This window comes from Squalius cephalus (assembly GCF_949319135.1).
Source record: "Squalius cephalus genome assembly, chromosome: 21".
Classification (NCBI taxonomy): Eukaryota; Metazoa; Chordata; class Actinopteri; order Cypriniformes; family Leuciscidae; genus Squalius; species Squalius cephalus.
Window position 1 is genome coordinate 27,385,994 of NC_137142.1, and position 20,176 is coordinate 27,406,169.

The following is a 20,176-nucleotide window of genomic DNA, read 5'->3' on the forward strand; positions in this document are numbered from 1 at the left end:
TTCCTACCTTCCTTTCTTCTTTGCATGATTTCTTTGCTTGTTTCCGTTTCCTTTGCTTCCTTCTTTCCTTTCATTGTTCCCTTCCTTTTTTCTTGCTTCCTTCTTTTCTGTCTTTGCTTCCTTCCTTCCTTAATTTTTCTCTCTTCCTTCCTTTCTATTTTACTTTCTTTTCTCCTTTATTTCCATCCCTCCCACCTTCCTTCCTACCTTCATTCCTTTCTATCATCATTCTCTTCCTTTCTTCTGTTGCTTCATTCTTTAATTTGTTTCCTTGCTTACTTCCTTTGTTTCCTTTCTTCCTTCCTTTGTTGCTGGCTTCCTTCCTTTCTTTGCTTGCATCCTTTCTTCGCTTGCATCCTTCCTTTCTTTCATCATTCGCTTCCCTTGCTTCCTTCCTTTCTTTGCTTGCATCCTTCCTTTCTTCCTCTCTTTATTTTTCTTGATTCCTTTCTTCTTTCCCTACTTTCTTTTCACCTTCTTTATTTCCATCCTTCTGTCCCTCCTTCTCTTTATTTTTTTAATTATTTTTTCCTTCCTTCCTTCCTTCCTTTCTTTCTTTCATATTAAAGAGATTCTGCTCAAATCTGTTTTAGCGAGATTTCTTTCTCATCCATCATAATGGATTTTGCGAGCTTGTGATCAATACTGAGCCAATATTCTGGACTCTGGTACATTGCTGTATACACAGATTTTAGATGTAATTACATCAGAGTTTGTTAGGACCAATCAGTGTATTATTACAGGCCTTACACTTACACACATACACTTCTACATCTACAATTAAAGATGCATCTTTCAAGGCTAACAAAATATATTCAGTAAAGTACAGTACATTGAAAGCCTCATGCCACATGAGTGAGATAATATGTAATAGAGATAATAAAGTCTAAAAAAAAAAAAAAAAACACATAGAGAGAAAGAGATAAAGTACCTATTTGGATAAGTTGGCCTTTTACTGGCCGAACAGCCTGTTACAAGATCATTAAAATGTTGAGAATATATATTTCTTACATTTTTAACAGTTTCTTTGTCTCTTTTATTATTATTTCTGTATCAATCTCCCTTCCTCTTTCTAATTTCCACACTTTTGTTTGATCTTTGTTGTCTCAAGCCAGCTTGTTAAACGCTCTCTGTGTTTGAGAGTTGAGAGCAGCCATCATTAAAAGTCATGCATGAATGACCGACATTACTTCCATTACTTTGAGGAAATCGTTCTCTGTCCTATCCCCAAGAGTTTAAATGTTATTTTATGTGTGTCTGCTTGGACTCAAGTGTGTCTATGAGTGTGTGCACACACGAGAGATGATGAGTAAATGGATCATTATGTGCTGCCCTCGGGGTCCATAAAATTCAGCTCATGCCTGAAGCACCCCATAAACTGAGGCTGACAAACTGACAGTTTTAGTCATGTGGCTCCTCCAAAAATAAGTTTCTAAACTTGGTGTGCTGCTATTTTGAGGGAACATAATGAGATGGGAGAGAGAGATGAGAGAGTGATGAGCAAAAAGCCTTATTAGAGAACAAAATTCTGAAATAAATCACCCGACCGTTTAGTCTTTGTTAGGTCTGATCTGAGAGTCTTCGGCCCACAACGAAATGTTTATTCTGTTCTTGACAGGTCCCTAATGCATGCCTCGTTTTGTAGGAAACGCAGTTTATCATCAACAGTGCCGATGAACTCCAGCTATGTTATATCCAAGTACATTAAACAAAGTGCTCATGTTTTGCTGTTGTAAGCTATTAAGCTCTGCCCTATTAATAACTCTTCATTGCTAATGCTTGGCATAGAAGTGACAAAACACATCGTGATCAGTTCCAAATATCAGATCCAACATCATAGTGCATAATCGGCATAGTGTGTCTGTGAAAATCACTGACCTGCAGCGATAGAGGCCAGGCGAACATAATCAAAGCCCCGCTCAACAGGCTCATAGGGGTAATTCTCCACCAAGCTCAGCCCTGTAAACGCACAAACAAACAGGGTTTTCGTGGCTATGGTAACAGAGTATTTTGTGTCTGTGAATTAATGAGAGTGTCACAGGTAAAAGTTCAGTTTGAAGTAATGCTTCTATAATGCTAAACTGGTTAGCATATTAAAACGCAGCGTCTAATTAGCATCCATTGAAGTGGTTTCCGGGGACCGCGTGGGTGTGTGGGCATTAGAACTTGTAATTGCATCATTGTGCGAGCGGATGCTTAGTATGCGACAAAGTAATATTATGAATATGGATTCACTCACCGTGCAGTACGGACTGCTTGAGGCTCCAGTAGATGCTAAGACAGTTCTTCTCTCTCTTCATACCCCGTTTGCACTGGCACAGGTGCAGGGGGCTGGACAGGAGGGCCGTCACCGCGTTCTCGCAGTGGTTGCGCGCTCCCGGACCGAGCTTCACGCTCCCGCCGCCCGCGACGCACTGCCGCAGCGTTCTCAAGCGCGGGCTGCACGCCTCGTCACTAGAGCACGAATCTCCCGCAGTCAGACAGTCCCACCGGCCCCCGAACACCAGCCGCGGAACCCCTGCACACAGATCATTTACTGTCCATAACACTTTGCAATAAGGTCCCATTAGTTAACATTAGTTCATGCATTAACTAACAACTAACAATGAGCATGTTTACAGTAATTCTTATAGGCCTAATTGATAATGTACACCCAACCGGTTGTTATCACAAATTAAACCCTAATTGGGTGTACAAGGTTACTTACCACATAAGTAGACTAAATAATTAGACACGAAATGGTTTGAGTTGAAATATTGTATTAGCTCATTAAACCTATTGAAGAATAATAGCTCCAAGCAAGCAGCTTAGACGAACAGACAAGTTATGAGCCAACATTTAAGTGATAATGTAGTAGCCTACAGTTCTCCAAATAAATAGGCCTAGTGACAGGGACATAGGCTATTGATTTTAGAAGAAATCTTACCTGTTTATTATCTTATAATTCATTACAGTGTACAAAGCAAAAGTTCTAGCAACAAGATGAACACTTCAACAATAGCCTCTATAGGCCTATTAGTTCTCCGGTTTCACTAGTATATACAGTAAATGTAAAATAGCTTTTATAAAACCATGTTATAATATAGCCTACAACATTTATTGCTGTAAACAAATAGCAATATTAGAAACAATGTGGGCGACTAAGGGACTAATTTAAATGTTTATCCCATGTCAACCTCATCCACTTTTTCCTGCCTTTTCACAGTTACGCCACTTGTTTTCCGAGGGTCAGTGAGCAGAAAAGTGTGGAGGACTGAATGACAAAGCACTTGAGTACCAGAGTTGTTCATCAAAGGACAATTTCATCCTTCCCGAAAATTACCTGCATAATCATATGCGACAAAGCAAAACAAAACTGTGCCCTTCTTTGATTGTAAAAATGTGAAAAGAGCCCACATTCTAACCAGAAGTTAATAGCAGAGAAATATTCTGAAAGTCTGATTTCCCAGCATGCACTGCTGTTTTATCTCAAGGGCAAAAATTGCATCTCTCACATCTGTTCAGCTGAAACCCATGTCAATAACTTCAGCAGGAAAAAATGATTTTCAACAGCTGTCTATAAGTTTCCCAATACAATGCGTGTACTTTACCGTATAGTCTTTGTTTAGCTTGTTTAGTGTGTGATGCAGTAAATAACTTTTATTGCTTACATCGTGAGATCTTAAATATCATGATCTCTGCACTGTTTAAAGAAGCTGAATGCAATAATGGTCTTATTGAGAGTAGTTTCAGCCTCAGACGGCCCACTCACGGAGTGCCCACCATGTCTGTCCAGAGCATCCGATTGATATAGCTCACAAAACTGGCAAGCATATCTGAAAAGTTTAGGTTTGAGTTTTTTCCACGCCAGTCAATGATTGAACCTGCCCCTGGAGCTGCTGATACAGTTCTCAGCCGTCTTTGAGCCTGTTCTGTGTGCCTCCGTAACTATCTGGTTTGGTTCAGCTACCAAATCGGACAGAAGGAAAGTGCAATGGACTGTCAGGACTGCTGAGAAGATTATTGGTGCTCCACTGCCCACCCTCCAAGAGCTGTACATCTCCACAGTGAAGAAATCACACACACTCAGGCCACTGCCTCTTTGAACACTTGCTACAGAGCGTTGAGCACTAGAACATCCAGGCACAAGTTTTCCCCCTCAGGCCATCTTCCTCATGAACATTTAAAGACTCCCTGTGGTGAAAATCTGGTTTTTATTGTTGTTTATACGTCTATGTGGTGTTTTTATAAGAAAAACCATGTGCAAATTCATAAGTCAACACCATTGCTGAGTATTTTCTCCTTAACACGGCAGTGTTTCAAAGACAGTCTCAAAAACGCAGTTTGAAATCACCACTGTTCTCTACTTCAGTGTTTTCTGACACATAATTGCATGTTAATTGCAATTAAATGAAAATATATTATAGTTCATTATAATAAATCATGGGTAGCCAACATTGCTCCTGGAGCAAACACTCCTAGTTTAAATTTCAATTAAATTCAATTAGCTGAATTTTAGAGTGCTTTTTGACCCACTTAAATACTTCTTTATATGCCATTTCATGAAATATAGTTAAAGTGTACTGCTGAATGTTGTGAAAAGCATTTAAAAAAGACTTTAATTTCATTTCTATCAAAACTTGTATGTCATGTATTAAATATATTTGTAATCACACTTTTAGTACACTTTAGTAGACTTAAAATATATTAACTCTAAATGTAATATAGAATGACACACATATAACTATTCAACACAAAAATTTTACTTCTTTAAAGCATGGCAAAATATAATTTAAAAAACAATGTGTAATTTCAAGTCATTTTTAATCTGATATTGTCACAAAGTGCAGTTTTTAAAAGTGTACTTAAGAAGCATTGTTATGAAAGTGATCTTTTATTTCATTAATTTTATATTATCTGCTACGGGGTTTTTTTTTTGTTCAAAATATACTTTTAAGATCTGAAGCACACTACAAGAGCACATTCAATACAATTAAGCACTCCTCTTTTTCACAAGGGCAAAGGTAGCTTTTTTTTCCTTCTGTCATATTCTGTATTCTTATTTATACCTACTTGCGTTATTTTTGTAGTTTTTCTGTTTCTGTCACCAAGAGACAAGAGAAGAGACGTGACATGATGAGAGGAGAGGAGACGAGATTAGATGAGATGAGAAAAGAAAAGACGAGAAAAGAAAAGACAAGAAAAGACGATAGAAGAGAAGTGAAGAGACGAGAGGAGAAAAGACGAGATAGACGATCTGCGCGGGAACCTCGCACATCATCTAAGATAAATTCCTAAATGAAGTGAGTGTGTCGCCACAAAAACTAATCTCATTGTGCCTAAAAAGAGACTAATCCAGTGTGCAAGATGAACCTGCTCAATGGATTATGCCATAATCAGATTATTTCTTCATGAAATAATATATGGGAATGGTGGAAGACTGACAAGCAGCCATTCTGAGAACCTTGCCGCAGTACAGCTGCTACATCAAAGCAGCGGTGCCCAAAGCAATTATGGGAAATCATCTAGTTTGTCATTCACATTGGTTCCAATACTTTACACCTCCCATCAGTGTGCTAAAATTAAACACCCACACACACTTCAACAGTAGAATACCTACATGGGCTCACATCGATGAAAGACACAAATGCTGCCATAGAGATTGAGCGAAGGCATTATCATCTGGTAATTAAGTTGATTAACTACAACAATAAAGGGTCTATACTTGTGTGTGCGTGAGGGAGTCGCTCTGCTAGAGGTTGATATAGGACGACCAGCGCTCTCAGATCTTGCACCCTTGGGTAAGAAACTCACAAAGCTCTCGCACACTTCCTCACAATTAGACCTGCATAGAGACCTTATCGGCACAGAGATGTGCTAATGGTGCATGCGAGCGAGCGAGCGAGAGAGAGAGAGAAAGCGAGCGATGTCCCCCAGAGAGATAAGGATCTACAATCCTCAGAGATGCCATTACAGTGACCCTCTGTGTCACTCAGCATTTATAGGCAGCGTACTCCCCTCATCCTAATACACTGATAGTGTGCTTACCTCTGTCACACAGTCTCTCAAGTCCTATTGTGTGTCACCCTTTAGTGTATGTCCTCAATGTCCATAGGCAATTCTGGACCTTATTTAGAAGGGCTTCAGCCACACTGTTTTTAATCTAGTCCCCTTAAAAATCTGTCATTGTGGGATTTCTCTTCCGCTTGCTCAAAGCAGCGGTTGCAGTAAGCTATTTTAGGGTATTGGGCTCTAAATCCTCCACTCACCTGAAAGTTCATTATACATTTATCTAGTCAGTAGCAGTACCTCGAACCATGCGACCAAATGTGTCCTGGCATAAACTCATTAGCGTTGGCATAGAAACTGACTGACTCACCTATTTTTAGAAATTATACCTTTGTCCATTGTATATTATTATTGCCCTTTTCTCTGTATTTTTTGACAATTTTTACCATTTATTTAAAGAATATTGCTCACTTTGATTTGCCTCAGTATATAAGGGAAAAAAATGCAGTATACACTTTCAGAAAATCTTTGGTAACACTTTTATAATAATAGTCCGTCATTAATAAGTAACTATGTAGGAAGTATTGCAGGACTAATAAGTACTACATTAACACTTAAGCTACTACTATTAACTTGTTTATAGAAACAAGCTGAACTAATCAGTAAGTACAGTAGTATCAAATTTAGGACATAATGCCTTATTAGGTAATCAATAATTACTTAATGAGATTAGCCTCATTAATAACTAATTAACTAACTGACAAATTATAAAGAACATTATCGTGTGTCTGAGATGTAATCAGACATAAAATATATAATTACTCAAGTGTTACCTATGCAGGAACCACTAGTGATCTGGACCATTAATTTAGAGGATAATTCCGGTATTTAGCACTTTGAGTCTATTTTCTAGTTTGTTTTGGATGAACTAGAGTGGTGGACACAGAAATTTTGACGATGGGTCCTGTCTTGACTTTTTGACTCATTTAGAATCACCTTTGACCGCTTCAGAGTGGCTGTCTATATGGGCATGCACGAACATGTCCTTAAAACAACCCTTAACGTTCGTTTTCAAAACTTCAAAACTGTTATTTGCTATAGTGGAAATATTTTTTCAGACACCTCACAACCGCGTATAAACTTCCGCTCGGTCTGAAGCGCAGTAATATCAACGAGCAATGAGTCCTCCAACAGAAATCAATGGGATTTTACAAAATGCCAAATAAAACACGACAGAAACTGTATTTCGCTACGCTACTTGTTTTGGAACACCAACGAACACCACTAACCACTCGGTGAGTTGCACAGTTTTGAAAACGAACGTTAAGGGTTGTTTTAAGGACATGTTCGTGCATGCCCATATAGACAGCCACTCTGAAGCGGTCAAAGGTGATTCTAAATGAGTCAAAAAGTCAAGACAGGACCCATCGTCAAAATTTCTGTGTCCACCACTCAAGTTCATCCAAAACAAACTAGAAAATAGACTCAAAGTGTTAAATACCGGAATTATCCTTTAAAGTGAAATCATATTTTTCACTTTAAAATAGTGGTCCAGATCACTAGTAGGCCTTGAATAGTGACTTGGTACTTGATGTATGTTTATGACCACGTTCTGAGTAAAAAAAGACAATCTTCAAGAACTACTAGTGATCTGGACCATTATTTTAAAGTGAAAAATATGTTTTTCACTTTAAAATAATGTTCCAGACCACTAGGCTAGTAGTTCCTGCATATATTAACACTTGAGTAATTAGATGCATTTTATGACCACAAAAAGACAATTGGTAACGTCTCAGACACGTTAATGTTGTGATTAGTAATGAATTAGTAATTCTTTATAATTTGTCCATTAGTTCTTAATGATGCCAATCTCATTAAGTAATTATTTATTACCTAATAAGGAATATCTTAGTCCTAAATGCGATATTACTTACTGATTAGTTAAGCTTGTTTCCATATTAGTTAATAGCTGAAGTGTTAATGTAGTACTACTCATTAGTCCTGCATTACTTCCTGCATAGTTACTTATTAATGACGGACCATTATTCTAAAGTGTTACCAAATCTATAACAACTATTGGGCAAATGTTATATCAGTTAATTAATATTCATGAGTCAGGCTGAAATGGTTTATAATGTGGCCTTCTGTACACTTTTTTTCCCAGTTTGTTCCAGTGACCCATTATGCATTGATAGCAATGATGATCAGTTGCGATTTTAATGGATTTACTTAAAAAATAATTGTAAATGTTGAACCTGAAACCTCTTATATTTCTGTGTTTATAGGCAAACTAAAATCAAACTTAAACTTAAACAAGCATAAACTTAAACTTAATAAAACAAACAAGACCTCTTATCTAATGTAATTTTACTTCTCAAGTAAATGTATCTTGATTTAAAAATGCTTGCATATTTGTTGTGTAAAACAAGAGAAAAATACTGAGTGAGGAATTCACTTTTTTGTAACATAATTAATATTCATGAGCCAGGTTGACAAGGTTTACAATCTGCAACCACACTTTTAGATTGTTAATGTGCTCCTGTATATTTACTGATGGTCAGCTGCTATTTTAATAGGTTTATTTAAAAAATGCAATTGTCGATTTTGAACCAGTGACCTTTTTTATCTTATTAATCAATCTTATATATCATATGTGTCGTCCCAAGATATAAACCTAACACCTGATAGTTTGATAAAAGACTAAAATCTTCATCTCTGTCTCTATTCCTTCCCCTGTCTCTTCTTGATTATCAATGGTGTTTTTATGCTAAACAAGGGGTATTTTGTTTGGCAGGTTATTGATTGGATAAAGGAATCAAATGAAACGTGGAAGAGCTTATAATGATGGAGAGAGCGGAGCAGAGGAATGCTGATGATTCTCTGCTGTGCTCTGAGGAGCCCAAAGAAACTGCTGTCAGATCACATCTCGCAGCAGACCTCAGATGGATCAATCAAGAGTCTGGCCCTTAAATCCGAGTGACTCCCTATTGCATACACTTGCCTGTGTAAATCCAGGAACGTGCACTTCGGCTCTCTCTACAGTCCAGTTTGATGTCTCTCATTGTGACTGAGTTGCGTCAGTCACACACAGGCTGCGTGTTCTTGTCATCGCAGCCTTAAACTAATAACTGGAACTACAGACCCCCCCCCCCCCCCACACACACACACATACACTTTATTAGAGAGAGAGAGAGAGCGATAGAGATAAAGATATAAATAAATATATTGATTGATTGTTTTTTAATGAAACATGACCGTGTTTCTACTGTGAAGCTTAGAAACACCTTTGCTAACAGATTTTTGTTGTTATAATGAATAAATTATCATTTGATTGCAAATAATTCATCCACATCTGTGAACTAACAAGTGGAACAAGCAGGTCTGCATGCTGACCTTATCCAAACTAAAGTTGTATTTAATCAATTAGTTTTAACAGGCACACAATGGGGCAATTAACCCTATAAAGCCTACTGTATACTTATATGCAAATTTTGAAGGCCTCTAAATTAATAACATAATTAAAACTTTCCTGAAAAACCTGTTGTACACAATCGTCTACTGTACATTGATTGATAGTTAATACCTTTTTAGCAAGTAAAAAGCCTTTTTGTACAAATTTTAAAATGTCTACAATATGATCAATAAGTTATAACATGTTTTTACATTGCTTTAACTTGTCAAAATAAGTTAATAACTTTTTTGTATAAGTTACAACTCATTTTTTAAGTCAGTTTAATGCAATTTAAGTTGAAATGACTTAAACATCCAAGTTTATTGTACTTAAAAATACAAGGCAGCAACTTACACATGATACACAGGTCTTTTTGCTCTGAAATATTTACTGATTTTTATCAAATAAATGTAAGAATACCATTTATATTGTTAGTAATATTTCCAGATGGACATTTACTGGACTGAAGTACCTTTACATAATTTTTCTTTGAAAAATCATGTTAAAATGTGAGTATCAAATACAACATGCTTTTGAGGAACATTTGTTTGTTCATAACTCAGTCATCATTGTTTTACATTATAAGTTTTACCCTCGCAATAAAAACTACAGAGCTTTGATCATGAAATTGCATGTTTTTTGCTCAGTTTGGCCCTCTGAATAAAACTGAGGTAATTTTTTTTCCTCCTCGAGTATGAGCTCCATATCATGCTATATGAGCCATAAAAGGCTGATTTATCAATTGGCTCAAAAAAAAAAAAAAAAGAACGAAAAAGGAAACGTACACCATTTTGTCTAAAGATTCAATAAGCTGTTAAAAAAAATTCTGACTGATTTGTAGTCTGTATTATGGTTTGTGTGTATTTTAAATAACCAAGTGTATTCAGGTTTGTAAAGATAGGAAGTGCAGATAATTGTCAAGTATGTTGTTTTAATGAACAAAATCCAATAATCAACCAAATTAAATTCGAGTTTAAAAGATGCCAGGTAAGCAACCCGGACTGCACAAGGACTCCATTGAACCTCTAAAGAAAGACCCAGAATGACCATTGTAGCTAATAATGAGGAGCAGGCTGAGGCCAACATAGCAGCACTGACGCCAAAGACTGGTAAAGTCCAGCACGAGAGATCAGTCTCCAGTGACTTCACTGTTATTGAGACATAGAAGAGGTTGGAGGATAATGTCTACCGATGCAGGAAAGTTACTGAACCAGTGTTGCAGATAATGCCAATATTGAGAGATTCTGTTTAAAAGAGCGGCAGCTCCATTTCTTAACAGGAGAGCTCATTATCGAGTCTCAGTCAGGGTCAGTGTTCTAGGTGGAGAGTTTCGCTCATTAACGAACGATTTACTCCGGAGTCGTTTGAAGAATAGGCAGATAGTGTCAAGAGGCTTATGTACTTTCCCCATTATAAGAATGTGTTGTTCGTCCTGTAAACTTTTTCCCCCCTCCAAATCCTGAAGGTTGAAAGGCAGTGTACTGAATGCTTTTATGCCCAGAGGCCAGGAATCTCTTAATCCATCCATGACTGCTGATCAGATCTTCAGGATGACCTGACAGTTGATTGGGAGGAGAGTTGACGGACAGACTGACAGTGCTGTTCTTTATACGGGAGAGCACTCATTGAAGGTCAGTCTTCACAAATCGTGCATTATGTGAAACCTGACAGGAACTGACACAGAAGAATATAGCCACATTTCACATGCTTGTGGGGCAATGACATATAAGAGTGTCCAAAATAAAAGGGAAAATACTTAAAAATCTAGTTTAAAACACATGTGCCACATTCTTAGAAATGTAGAATTTGTATATTGATTTTGCATGTTGGTTGACTTTGATTTGACTGACAAATCCATCCATTTGCCAAACCGCTTGTCCTGTGGAAGGTGGCGAGTAAGCGGGAGCCTATTCCAGGAGTTTTGAGTCAGTGGCAGGGAAACACCCTGGATGGATGGCCTGAAAAGTTTTAACAAAATTGCTTTACTGATTTTTTTTCTAAGAAATAATACTAAAATATTATGCCAAATCATTAAAAGTTTTCTGTTTGAGAATTTCCCTTTTCACCGAAAATACTGTAAAAACACATTGTCTGATATTATTGTCTGATCTTTCAAAGAATGCGATTGTCTAAAATCTGCAATCCACTGGATTGGGCGAATGTGAACTAATCAAGTACTCGAAAATGATTTTTGCTGTTGACATTACTGAAAATTTAGTCCCCAGAATGCATTTGCATAAAACTTAATGGAGCGAGGAAAAATGTTAAAATTAGAGGTTATTTTGTGTTTTTGAGCAATGTGAGAGACTAGTGTTGAATGTTTAATAATGCTTGGATTTAGAATGGTTTAAAGTTACCATAGGTTACCATAGTGGTGGGTGAAGAGTGGAGCTTTTTCTTAGGTTGAGGAATGAGGATACATACATTTTTTATTTATGCTGCTTTACTTAAAGGGCATTTACTTAGCATATAGCATGCTAATACTGTATGTGCTATTGTTTTCTCATGAGCTAGCTAACTGCATATTGTTTAAAAAAAATCCCTGAACATTCTTCTATGGTCTCACTATTCATTATCCCTGCCTTTTAGCTTGTACTATTCTGAACGATGTCTGAAACTAGCATTATTACTTGCACTTCTCGTGTTTGTTGCTTCTTTAAGATGAATTGCTTGTATTCCTCATTTGTAATTTGTGTTGGATAAAAGCATCTGCTAAACGAATACATGTACAATGTAAATGTTATAATTTATAGATCATAGACACCAAAATATATTAAATCAAATAAATTATTCCTGTCAGGGAACCATATAAAATCATGTTGAGACTACTTGATCGAGTCATTTAAAAGTAACTTAATTCCATAATGTTGAAATTATGTTTGTGTAACTTACATGTGGAAATTATATACATGGTTAAATCAACAGATTTTTCAGTCTTTTATTGAGACTGTTCCTTTCATAATGATATCAGGACATCTGTATAATCATGACATGTTTGACTTTACACCACCCAAAAAAATATCAAAATACATTTTATTTCAGAAATATGCTCATCAGGTGTATTCAAGGCATTGCACGAATTGCATTTACAGTATATGTATTTTTAAATAAGTCATCAAATAACATTTTTGATTTTCATTCCAGTTAAAAGAAAATCGAAATATCCTTAAAACGAGATGCAAAGTTTATTTTTCATCCGACTGATTCCGGCATTGGCATTTTTTCTTATTTTAAGCATAACCCTCACTATATCTCGGTAGGTTTGGAAGATTCAAGATATATTCTCTGAAAATGATTAGATGCAATTTGCTTAGATTTCTTTGCTGGAAAACAGTCTAAAAATACTGGTTAAGAGATTATATTTGCAGTGTAATTCTATCGGGCCCCATATAAAGCAAATATATATGTGTCTAGCTGAGAATTCATACAGGGATAGAGATACCAATCTCCTGTGGTCACCCAGGGACTGAGCTGTTAAATAGGTCGACAATGTAGGTCAGATGTCCTCCTAATGTCTACGCTTCAAAATTCGGATACTACACCTTCCAGCCCAGCTTCCTTTACAAATAAGAAATGCAGTTTATTTTTCTTTACCTTTGTTTGCTGTCACATTCTTGCAGTGTCTATGCGAGTATAGGTGTCTTTGTGTGTACACGCATGTGGGCATGCTTTCACGTCTCTGTTTGTGTTGTGTGTGTTTATGAGAATGTAAGTCCAGATCTCAGGAGACAATGTTTTTCAGTTTTAGGAAGAATTACGCTGCCTGTCACAAACTCAGACACATTCGCTCGCAAGCTCTATTTACCCAGAAATACGAAGTACGAACGAATCTGTCATAAAGCTCCCATCATTCCCCCTCCTCTGCATCAAGTTCAGACAGGAAATGCAGCATCCCAAACACTGGGAAAAGCAGCAATTAGATCCGTCTGATGGGCACTGCTGGGACTCTTAAACACAGGCTACGAACAGCCTCCATAGATCTTTTCAAGGTAACATGCTTGTTTGTAGGCGTGTATGTTTGGGTTCCCGTGTGTGTTCAGACTCAGAGTGATTATTTTTCAGTCTGAAGAACCGAGGCCTGCCAGAAAGCGGAAGAGAAGACAAGTTATATTCAAATGGCATGTGCTGCAAATTGCAATCAACTTTTCTATCATGCCTCCAAAATAGACATTTGAAAGCAGAAGGCAAAATCCTCAAGGGGTGGTGAGGAGCAGAGGACACGCACGGATCTGGATTGAAATGCAAACCGTTCCTCTGCTTCACTGCTTTTAAGAAAGGAAAGATCAGGCTCTACACACACTAAGGAGGTGAGTGTGTGTGTGTAAATAAAATGGCATATTAAAGGTTTTATCAGTGCCACAGTTCGGTGCCACAACGGACATGGCTGAGATGCTTCATTCACAGTGTGAAAAGGGTTTAACTCAGCTTGCTCGTTAAGAAGCCTCCTTCACGTCCTCTTCAAATGCACACGTACACACACACACACACACACACACACACACACATACACACACATAAACAAGGCTCATTGTGTGAGAGCTGAATATAAATCAATGTGCTCAGACTGTGAAGAAATGTGTTGTGTTAACGGTGCTGTGGGGCAGAAGATTAGATTACATCAGGTCTCGCTTAACCTGATCAGAATAGCTGTTTAATATGAGATGTTTGTGTAATTACTCAAGCTCACACACATTTTTATGCCATATTTTTTTCTTGATTTATAATATTTGATTCAAGGGTCTGTTACGAACTAAATGTCCTAAGATATGATAAAATCAAAGAAAATCACCTTATTACTGGGTCTTTCTTGCAACAGAAAGCTTTTATGCACTAAATGTGCAGTTCACAGCAAATAGCAAGAGAAGTGATAGTATCTCAATGAGGAAGTAATAATACATAATGTGGGCTACTCAGAGAACATAGGCCGCAATCATTGTTGCTTTGATAGCATGTTCCAGTCTTATCTAATCAATACTAATGTCTTTAGAATTATTTATTACAAGAAATATATTAGGATCATGATCAAAAGCAATTGTTACAGTTAATGACTCTAAATCAGAGATTCCCATGGCAGGGGCGCACAGGGTGTACGTCAAAATATTTAGATTTTATATATGAAACAGAAATCATCATATTAATGCCTTAAAATTACATTCAGCTACTTTTTATGAAGAAAAAAACAAAACAAAAATATGCATACATTTGTGAGAATGAAATGAAACACACTAAATGTTACCATTTTAAAAAACTGTTTTCTGTATATTTTACAATATAACAACTGTGATGGCAAAGCTGAATATTCAGCAGCCATTCAGTCTTCAGTATCACATGGTCCTTCAGAAATAAGCTGATTTGGTGCTCAAGAGAGATTTCTTGAAATAGAAATATTTTGCAACATTATAGACAGTGTTGTACTTTTAAGTAATGCATTACCAATATTACAATTATAAGAAAGTTCAACCAAAAAAATCAAACACAAATTTGATGTTTATCAAAGTCATTCTTGCTTATTAGCAGTGTTGGGGAATAACTAGTTACATGCAATGGCGTTACGTAATTTAATAACAAAATAAATGCAACCGTAATCTGTTGCAGTAAGTGAGAAAAAATGTGTACTTAAATTACAGTTACTTATGTAAATGTTAACGATTACAAAAGGGGTTACATCTGAATATGTTCTGTAAAAAGCACATTGTTGAATAAAATTAATTTGTTGCTTTGCCTGTTATTGATGTGCACGATGTTTCCTGCCATTTAAAGGCTGTTTAGTAAAGCGATGCTATTCTGATGCTTTTGATTGGTTCTCTTGTTTGAATTTGTAGCGCACCACGTCTGACAATTACATCAATCCACATGTAGAGTGTCACGGTGTGGGTTTTGTCTTGTCTGTCACGTGATTCCCTGTTTGTCATGTGATCCTGCCATGTGTCTTGTCATTTTGTTAATTGTTTGCTCATTGTCTACAGGTGTCTCGGATTTACCACACCCCCTTGTTATCTTGTTTAGCTTGTCTGCTTGTGTATTTATACCTCTGTGTTTCAGTTGTGGTTTGTCGGTCATTGAATAAGTTCCTGAGTTCCTGAGTTCCTGAGTTCCTGAGTTCCTGAGTTCCTGAGTTCTTCTCTCTGCTTTATTCCTGAGTTCCTGAGTTCTTCTCTCTGCTTTATTCCTGAGTTCCTGAGTTCTTCTCTCTGCTTTATTCCTGAGTTCCTGAGTTCTTCTCTCTGCTTTATTCCTGAGTTCCTGAGTTCCTGAGTTCTTCTCTCTGCTTTATTCCTGAGTTCCTGAGTTCCTGAGTTCTTCTCTCTGCTTTATTCCTGAGTTCCTGAGTTCATGAGTTCTTCTCTCTGCTTTATTCCTGAGTTCCTGAGTTCTTCTCTCCGCTTTATTCCTGAGTTCCTGAGTTCTTCTCTCCGCTTTATTCCTGAGTTCCTGAGTTATTCTCTCCGCTTTATTCCTGAGTTCCTGAGTTATTCTCTCCGCTTTATTCCTGCCTCATCGTCACATAGAGTTGACACCGTCAAATTGGATGAATATAGTGCATAGTTTGAAATGGAAGCTACATGGTGAGTCTTTTCACCCACAGTATTAACTGATTGTGAATCACTGCATAATACTGGCTATTTCAATAATATTAATGTAGCTTATATGAAGCGTAAAATTTCTGGTTTGGTGTTGATGAAGTGGGAACTTGAGCCTTACTGATGGGGCAAAAAAAAAAAAAAAAATTATTGAGGTTTCTCAACTTGTCTCTGATGGATAATATTCACCAGTGTGGTTTAAGTATCACACCAGATTGAACTAATGTGGGTCAGCAGGGTGGACAACATTAAAATTAATTTGTGAGTAGTAAGTCTGAGCTTCATCACATTAATTTTTATAATCTCCCAGACAGGAATATCTCCTCGACGTCTCTCTCAGCAGCTCTGAGCCGTGCACTCGCTCTCCGCCATCTCACATCGGTTCTGGCAGGTGTCTTCCTTTGTATGGCAGGACATGGTATTCATATTTCATACTTCACTCAGTTTGTAATTTCTTTTCCTTCCCACTTCATTTTGCTCACTGTGTGATTCAGTCTCTTTAGCTCCATATGCTGCCCTCTGGATTATAAAATGAAAATGCATAACAGAAATATTGAATTTAGGCAAACTCTGTCAGTCTGATTTTCGCACTCTTTCAATATCTCCCGCTCTCTGTCTCTATCTGTCAAATATGGATGTTGGCAATCTCTCTGCTGCTCTGAGGACACCCACAGAGACAGAAGCGGATTCCTCTCTCTGGCAATGATGTGGAAGCAGGTTTCTGTGTGTGTTTGAGAGAAAAACACACAAACCGATGTGTGTACAGACCGTGTTGTCCTTGTTGTAATGTTGTCCTGCTTTTAGAGTAAAATGGCAATTTATTTAACAAATATGTCCTACTTATCTGCCTCATTTCTGGAAATGTGGTGTTTTTTAAGAAAATACTGCTTAACCAAATCCAAGAATGAGTCACAGCGGGTGTTTTAACGGATACAAGTGTGTTAAAACTGAAATTGCAGGGATTTAAATAACCACACAGAGCTGTTTGTTTGTGCCGGAGCTGTGGCCCAGTGGGTAATTATTTTATGACACATAAAAACAGCTGTTCATGAAGATGCAGGTTTGAATGTCCCGATCCCATCTCTCTCCCAATGCTTTCCTATGCACCTTATTTTGAATGTAAGAGCGGGTGCGGCCATTTGTAACTTGAACGTGCAGTGTGGGCTTGCCTTTATACCGAGTTCGCACTGCACGGTTTTCAAAGTAGTCAGATCACAGTTCTTTTCACACTGCACGACTCTCTGCATGGGATAACATTCAGTTGCTGCTGTGTGCACACTGCACGATGGATCGGTGACAGGGGGTTTCACATTGCATGACTTTTAAAGAGGAAGAATCGCAGACAACTCTGTCGGGTCCGCTTCACAACCAAACACGTGCGAGAAATGGTACGAAAATTTAGCATGCCATATATCTCACGGGCGTTGGCGACTCATCTGTGATTCTCTCAGATTGCATCTTTGATAATTCACACTGTGTCATTGTCACTCGCGTGAACAAGCGTCGATTTGCCTATGATTTTGGGAATTTTTTGGCAATTTCACAAAACCTGTTGGCGAGTGAAAATCGTGCAGTGTGAACTCAGCATTACTCTCATTAGAGTATCAGTTGACTCTCATTAGAGTATCAGTTGACTATGGAAGCTTGTTTCTGCCACAGAATTAAACATTTTTAAAAGATAATTGTGACTTTTTATTTCACAACTGCGATTTTTACATCTCGCAATTCTGACTTTATTTCTCAGAAATGCGAGATATAAAGTCAGAATTGCGTGATATAAAGTCAGAATTGTGAGAAATAAATGTAATTCTGAGAAAAAAAGTCAGAATTTCATTTTTTATTTATATCTCACAATTCTGACTTTATATCACGCAATTCTGACTTTATAACACAATTGCGACTTTATATCACACAATTCTGAGGTATACTCACAATTTAAAATTTTTTATTCTATGGCGGAAACAAGCTTCCATAATAGACTGGTAGGGTTTGGGTTAGTAGAATAAGCTGACATGTACTTGCAAAGTTACTTATAGTCAGTAGAAGACAGTCTACTAATATAATGCCTGGTATTTGACATGTAGTTGTAAATGTAGTTAGTAATGTGGACTATTGTGTTCCACAGAAGAAAGAATCTTTCATTTTGACACTTCTAATAAAATATCAGAAACATAAAACCCTATTTTATTACATTTAAAATGAGCTGTGACCAGTAGTGCTAATTTAAGTGCATTATTGTGTTTTTTCTGTGTATGTGTTCGTGTTCCTCTAGGTTTTTAATTTACTACTCCTAAAATTGATGTGACAGACGTATCTCTTGTACAACACCCCAGGTGTGGGATGGTTCAGGGTGTAGGTCACACACCTTTCAACCTAACCAGCATAATTAGCAAGCGAAGTGTGAGGAACAAAGCAAGCTGCACTAATTCTATTAGGCAGACGGTGCTGCCAATTACCCTGCATGAAAGACCTGATTAGACCACACCTGCCCCTCCTTTCTCCTCTTACTCTTTTATCTAAGATATTCAACAAGGCCTTAATAGTTAATCAAAAATGTATTTAAGGGGGTTTGAAAACCAAGACGTTAGCCAGTGCTGGGGAGGCTTGTTGTTAAGACAACAGCAAATCAGATTTGACTGCATGTCGGCATGCTAATTTGTGTATCTAGGTGGCATCTCGTTCCAGCTGTATTAATGACAATGATCTGATTCCAGTGAGCCGCGCTTGACTGAGCGTAACCCACGTAATGTGGAAGCCTGACAACACAAAAAACAACTTTTCAAAGTGCTAAGATCAACTGAAGCTACGAGCGGCAGCTCATCGTGTTTGACATGCACAGTGCGGTCTTAACACAGCTAGTTCTCCTCGGTTCCTCTGATGTGGGATTTCTTTCGCTGGTTGGCAATGAGAGGGCAAAAGTTTACACTGTGAGTGGTGATCGAGCCATGGAGGTGCTGTCTGTCACAGCATGAGCTGTTAATGATGGTCACAGGGTGCAGGACTGCCATGCTAGGACCAATTTTTCAGACCTGGATGTGGACAGGCGGAGAGAGAGATGGTGGAGAGGTAAAGTTGTTGAGTGTTCCTGACATACTCCATCAACAGATGTCACTTTTCATGGGCATCATGGTTAGTAGTGGAAATGCTCCTGCAGCGTATCCAAACACAAACACACTCTTACAGTTAACCTGTTAAGCCTCACCAGTGCGTCGGCGCACTGAAGCGTTTTTTTTAATATATAGCTCAAAGTTACTATCAGATTTAATGTTATACTTCGACAAACTATACATCATTAAAAAGATATAAGACTCAAGTTTCAGTATTTGACCACTATTGTATTCTGAGAAACTTATAGCGACAGTTATTTCTTAATTTGTGTCAGGAGTTATGAAATGAAAAAATGAGTCGATACCTTTGAAATGAATTATGCGCGTCAGCTGCTTTCATTCATAAAAAACTCCTGTGCTGTCGTCATGACAGCGATACACAAAACAACGTCCCTCAGGGCTTTAGCTCAAAAATGTGCAGATTTGGAGAAATATTGATATATTCTCATAGATTCACATCATATTTCTATAGACAGGAATAATATTTATTGAATTTATACCCAAATGCGTCGATGTAATCATTATGAGCGATTGGATACTCTGATACTGTGTTTTCAATCCATACCAACAGCCTGAGGGCGCTATATGCACAATAATTGTCCATATATGGAATATGAAGAAGAGCCATGATCATGTGACATTCCAGGACGTCACTGATACACACAAAGCTACAGAGTTCGCGCTGTAAAATGCAGATACAGATGTTTTGAAGATAATAAACATGATTGCAATGATATTTGAGTTACCTGTGTTTTTCAAGACATGCCAGGTATTTTCATAATAATAGATTATATTTATAATGTAATGCTAATCTATATAGACTATCATCGTGCAGAACAGTATACAATAGTATATTTTCTGTCTGATTTTTTTATCTGAAGCCAAATTAGATCACAGAAGATTATTTAAAATACTCCACTTGCGTTATAAAATTAAGTTTGGAGCACAAACATGGTTTTAATCTCATAAATGGTCGTGTATTGATGGTGTGCTAAGCTAACATGCTAGCTAGCCCTAGGTGCACCTGCAACCTAGAAGTTATACTTTTA

At 37.4% G+C, this 20,176-nt stretch overlaps 1 protein-coding gene across 1 annotated transcript in view; it reads right to left on the minus strand.

Annotated features, from left to right (window-relative positions):
* The window catches only part of gfra4a (GDNF family receptor alpha 4a), a gene marked incomplete at its 3' end in the record, with an annotated part of 93,624 nt that overhangs the window by 14,782 nt on the left and 58,666 nt on the right, over nt 1-20,176 (minus strand). Inside the window, exons 2-3 of the mRNA XM_079856384.1 lie at nt 2,240-2,518; nt 1,879-1,959 (exon numbers count right to left, since the gene is read on the minus strand). Coding sequence (XP_079712510.1) covers nt 1,879-1,959; nt 2,240-2,518 — 360 coding nt within the window. The remainder of the gene's footprint in view (nt 1-1,878; nt 1,960-2,239; nt 2,519-20,176) is intronic.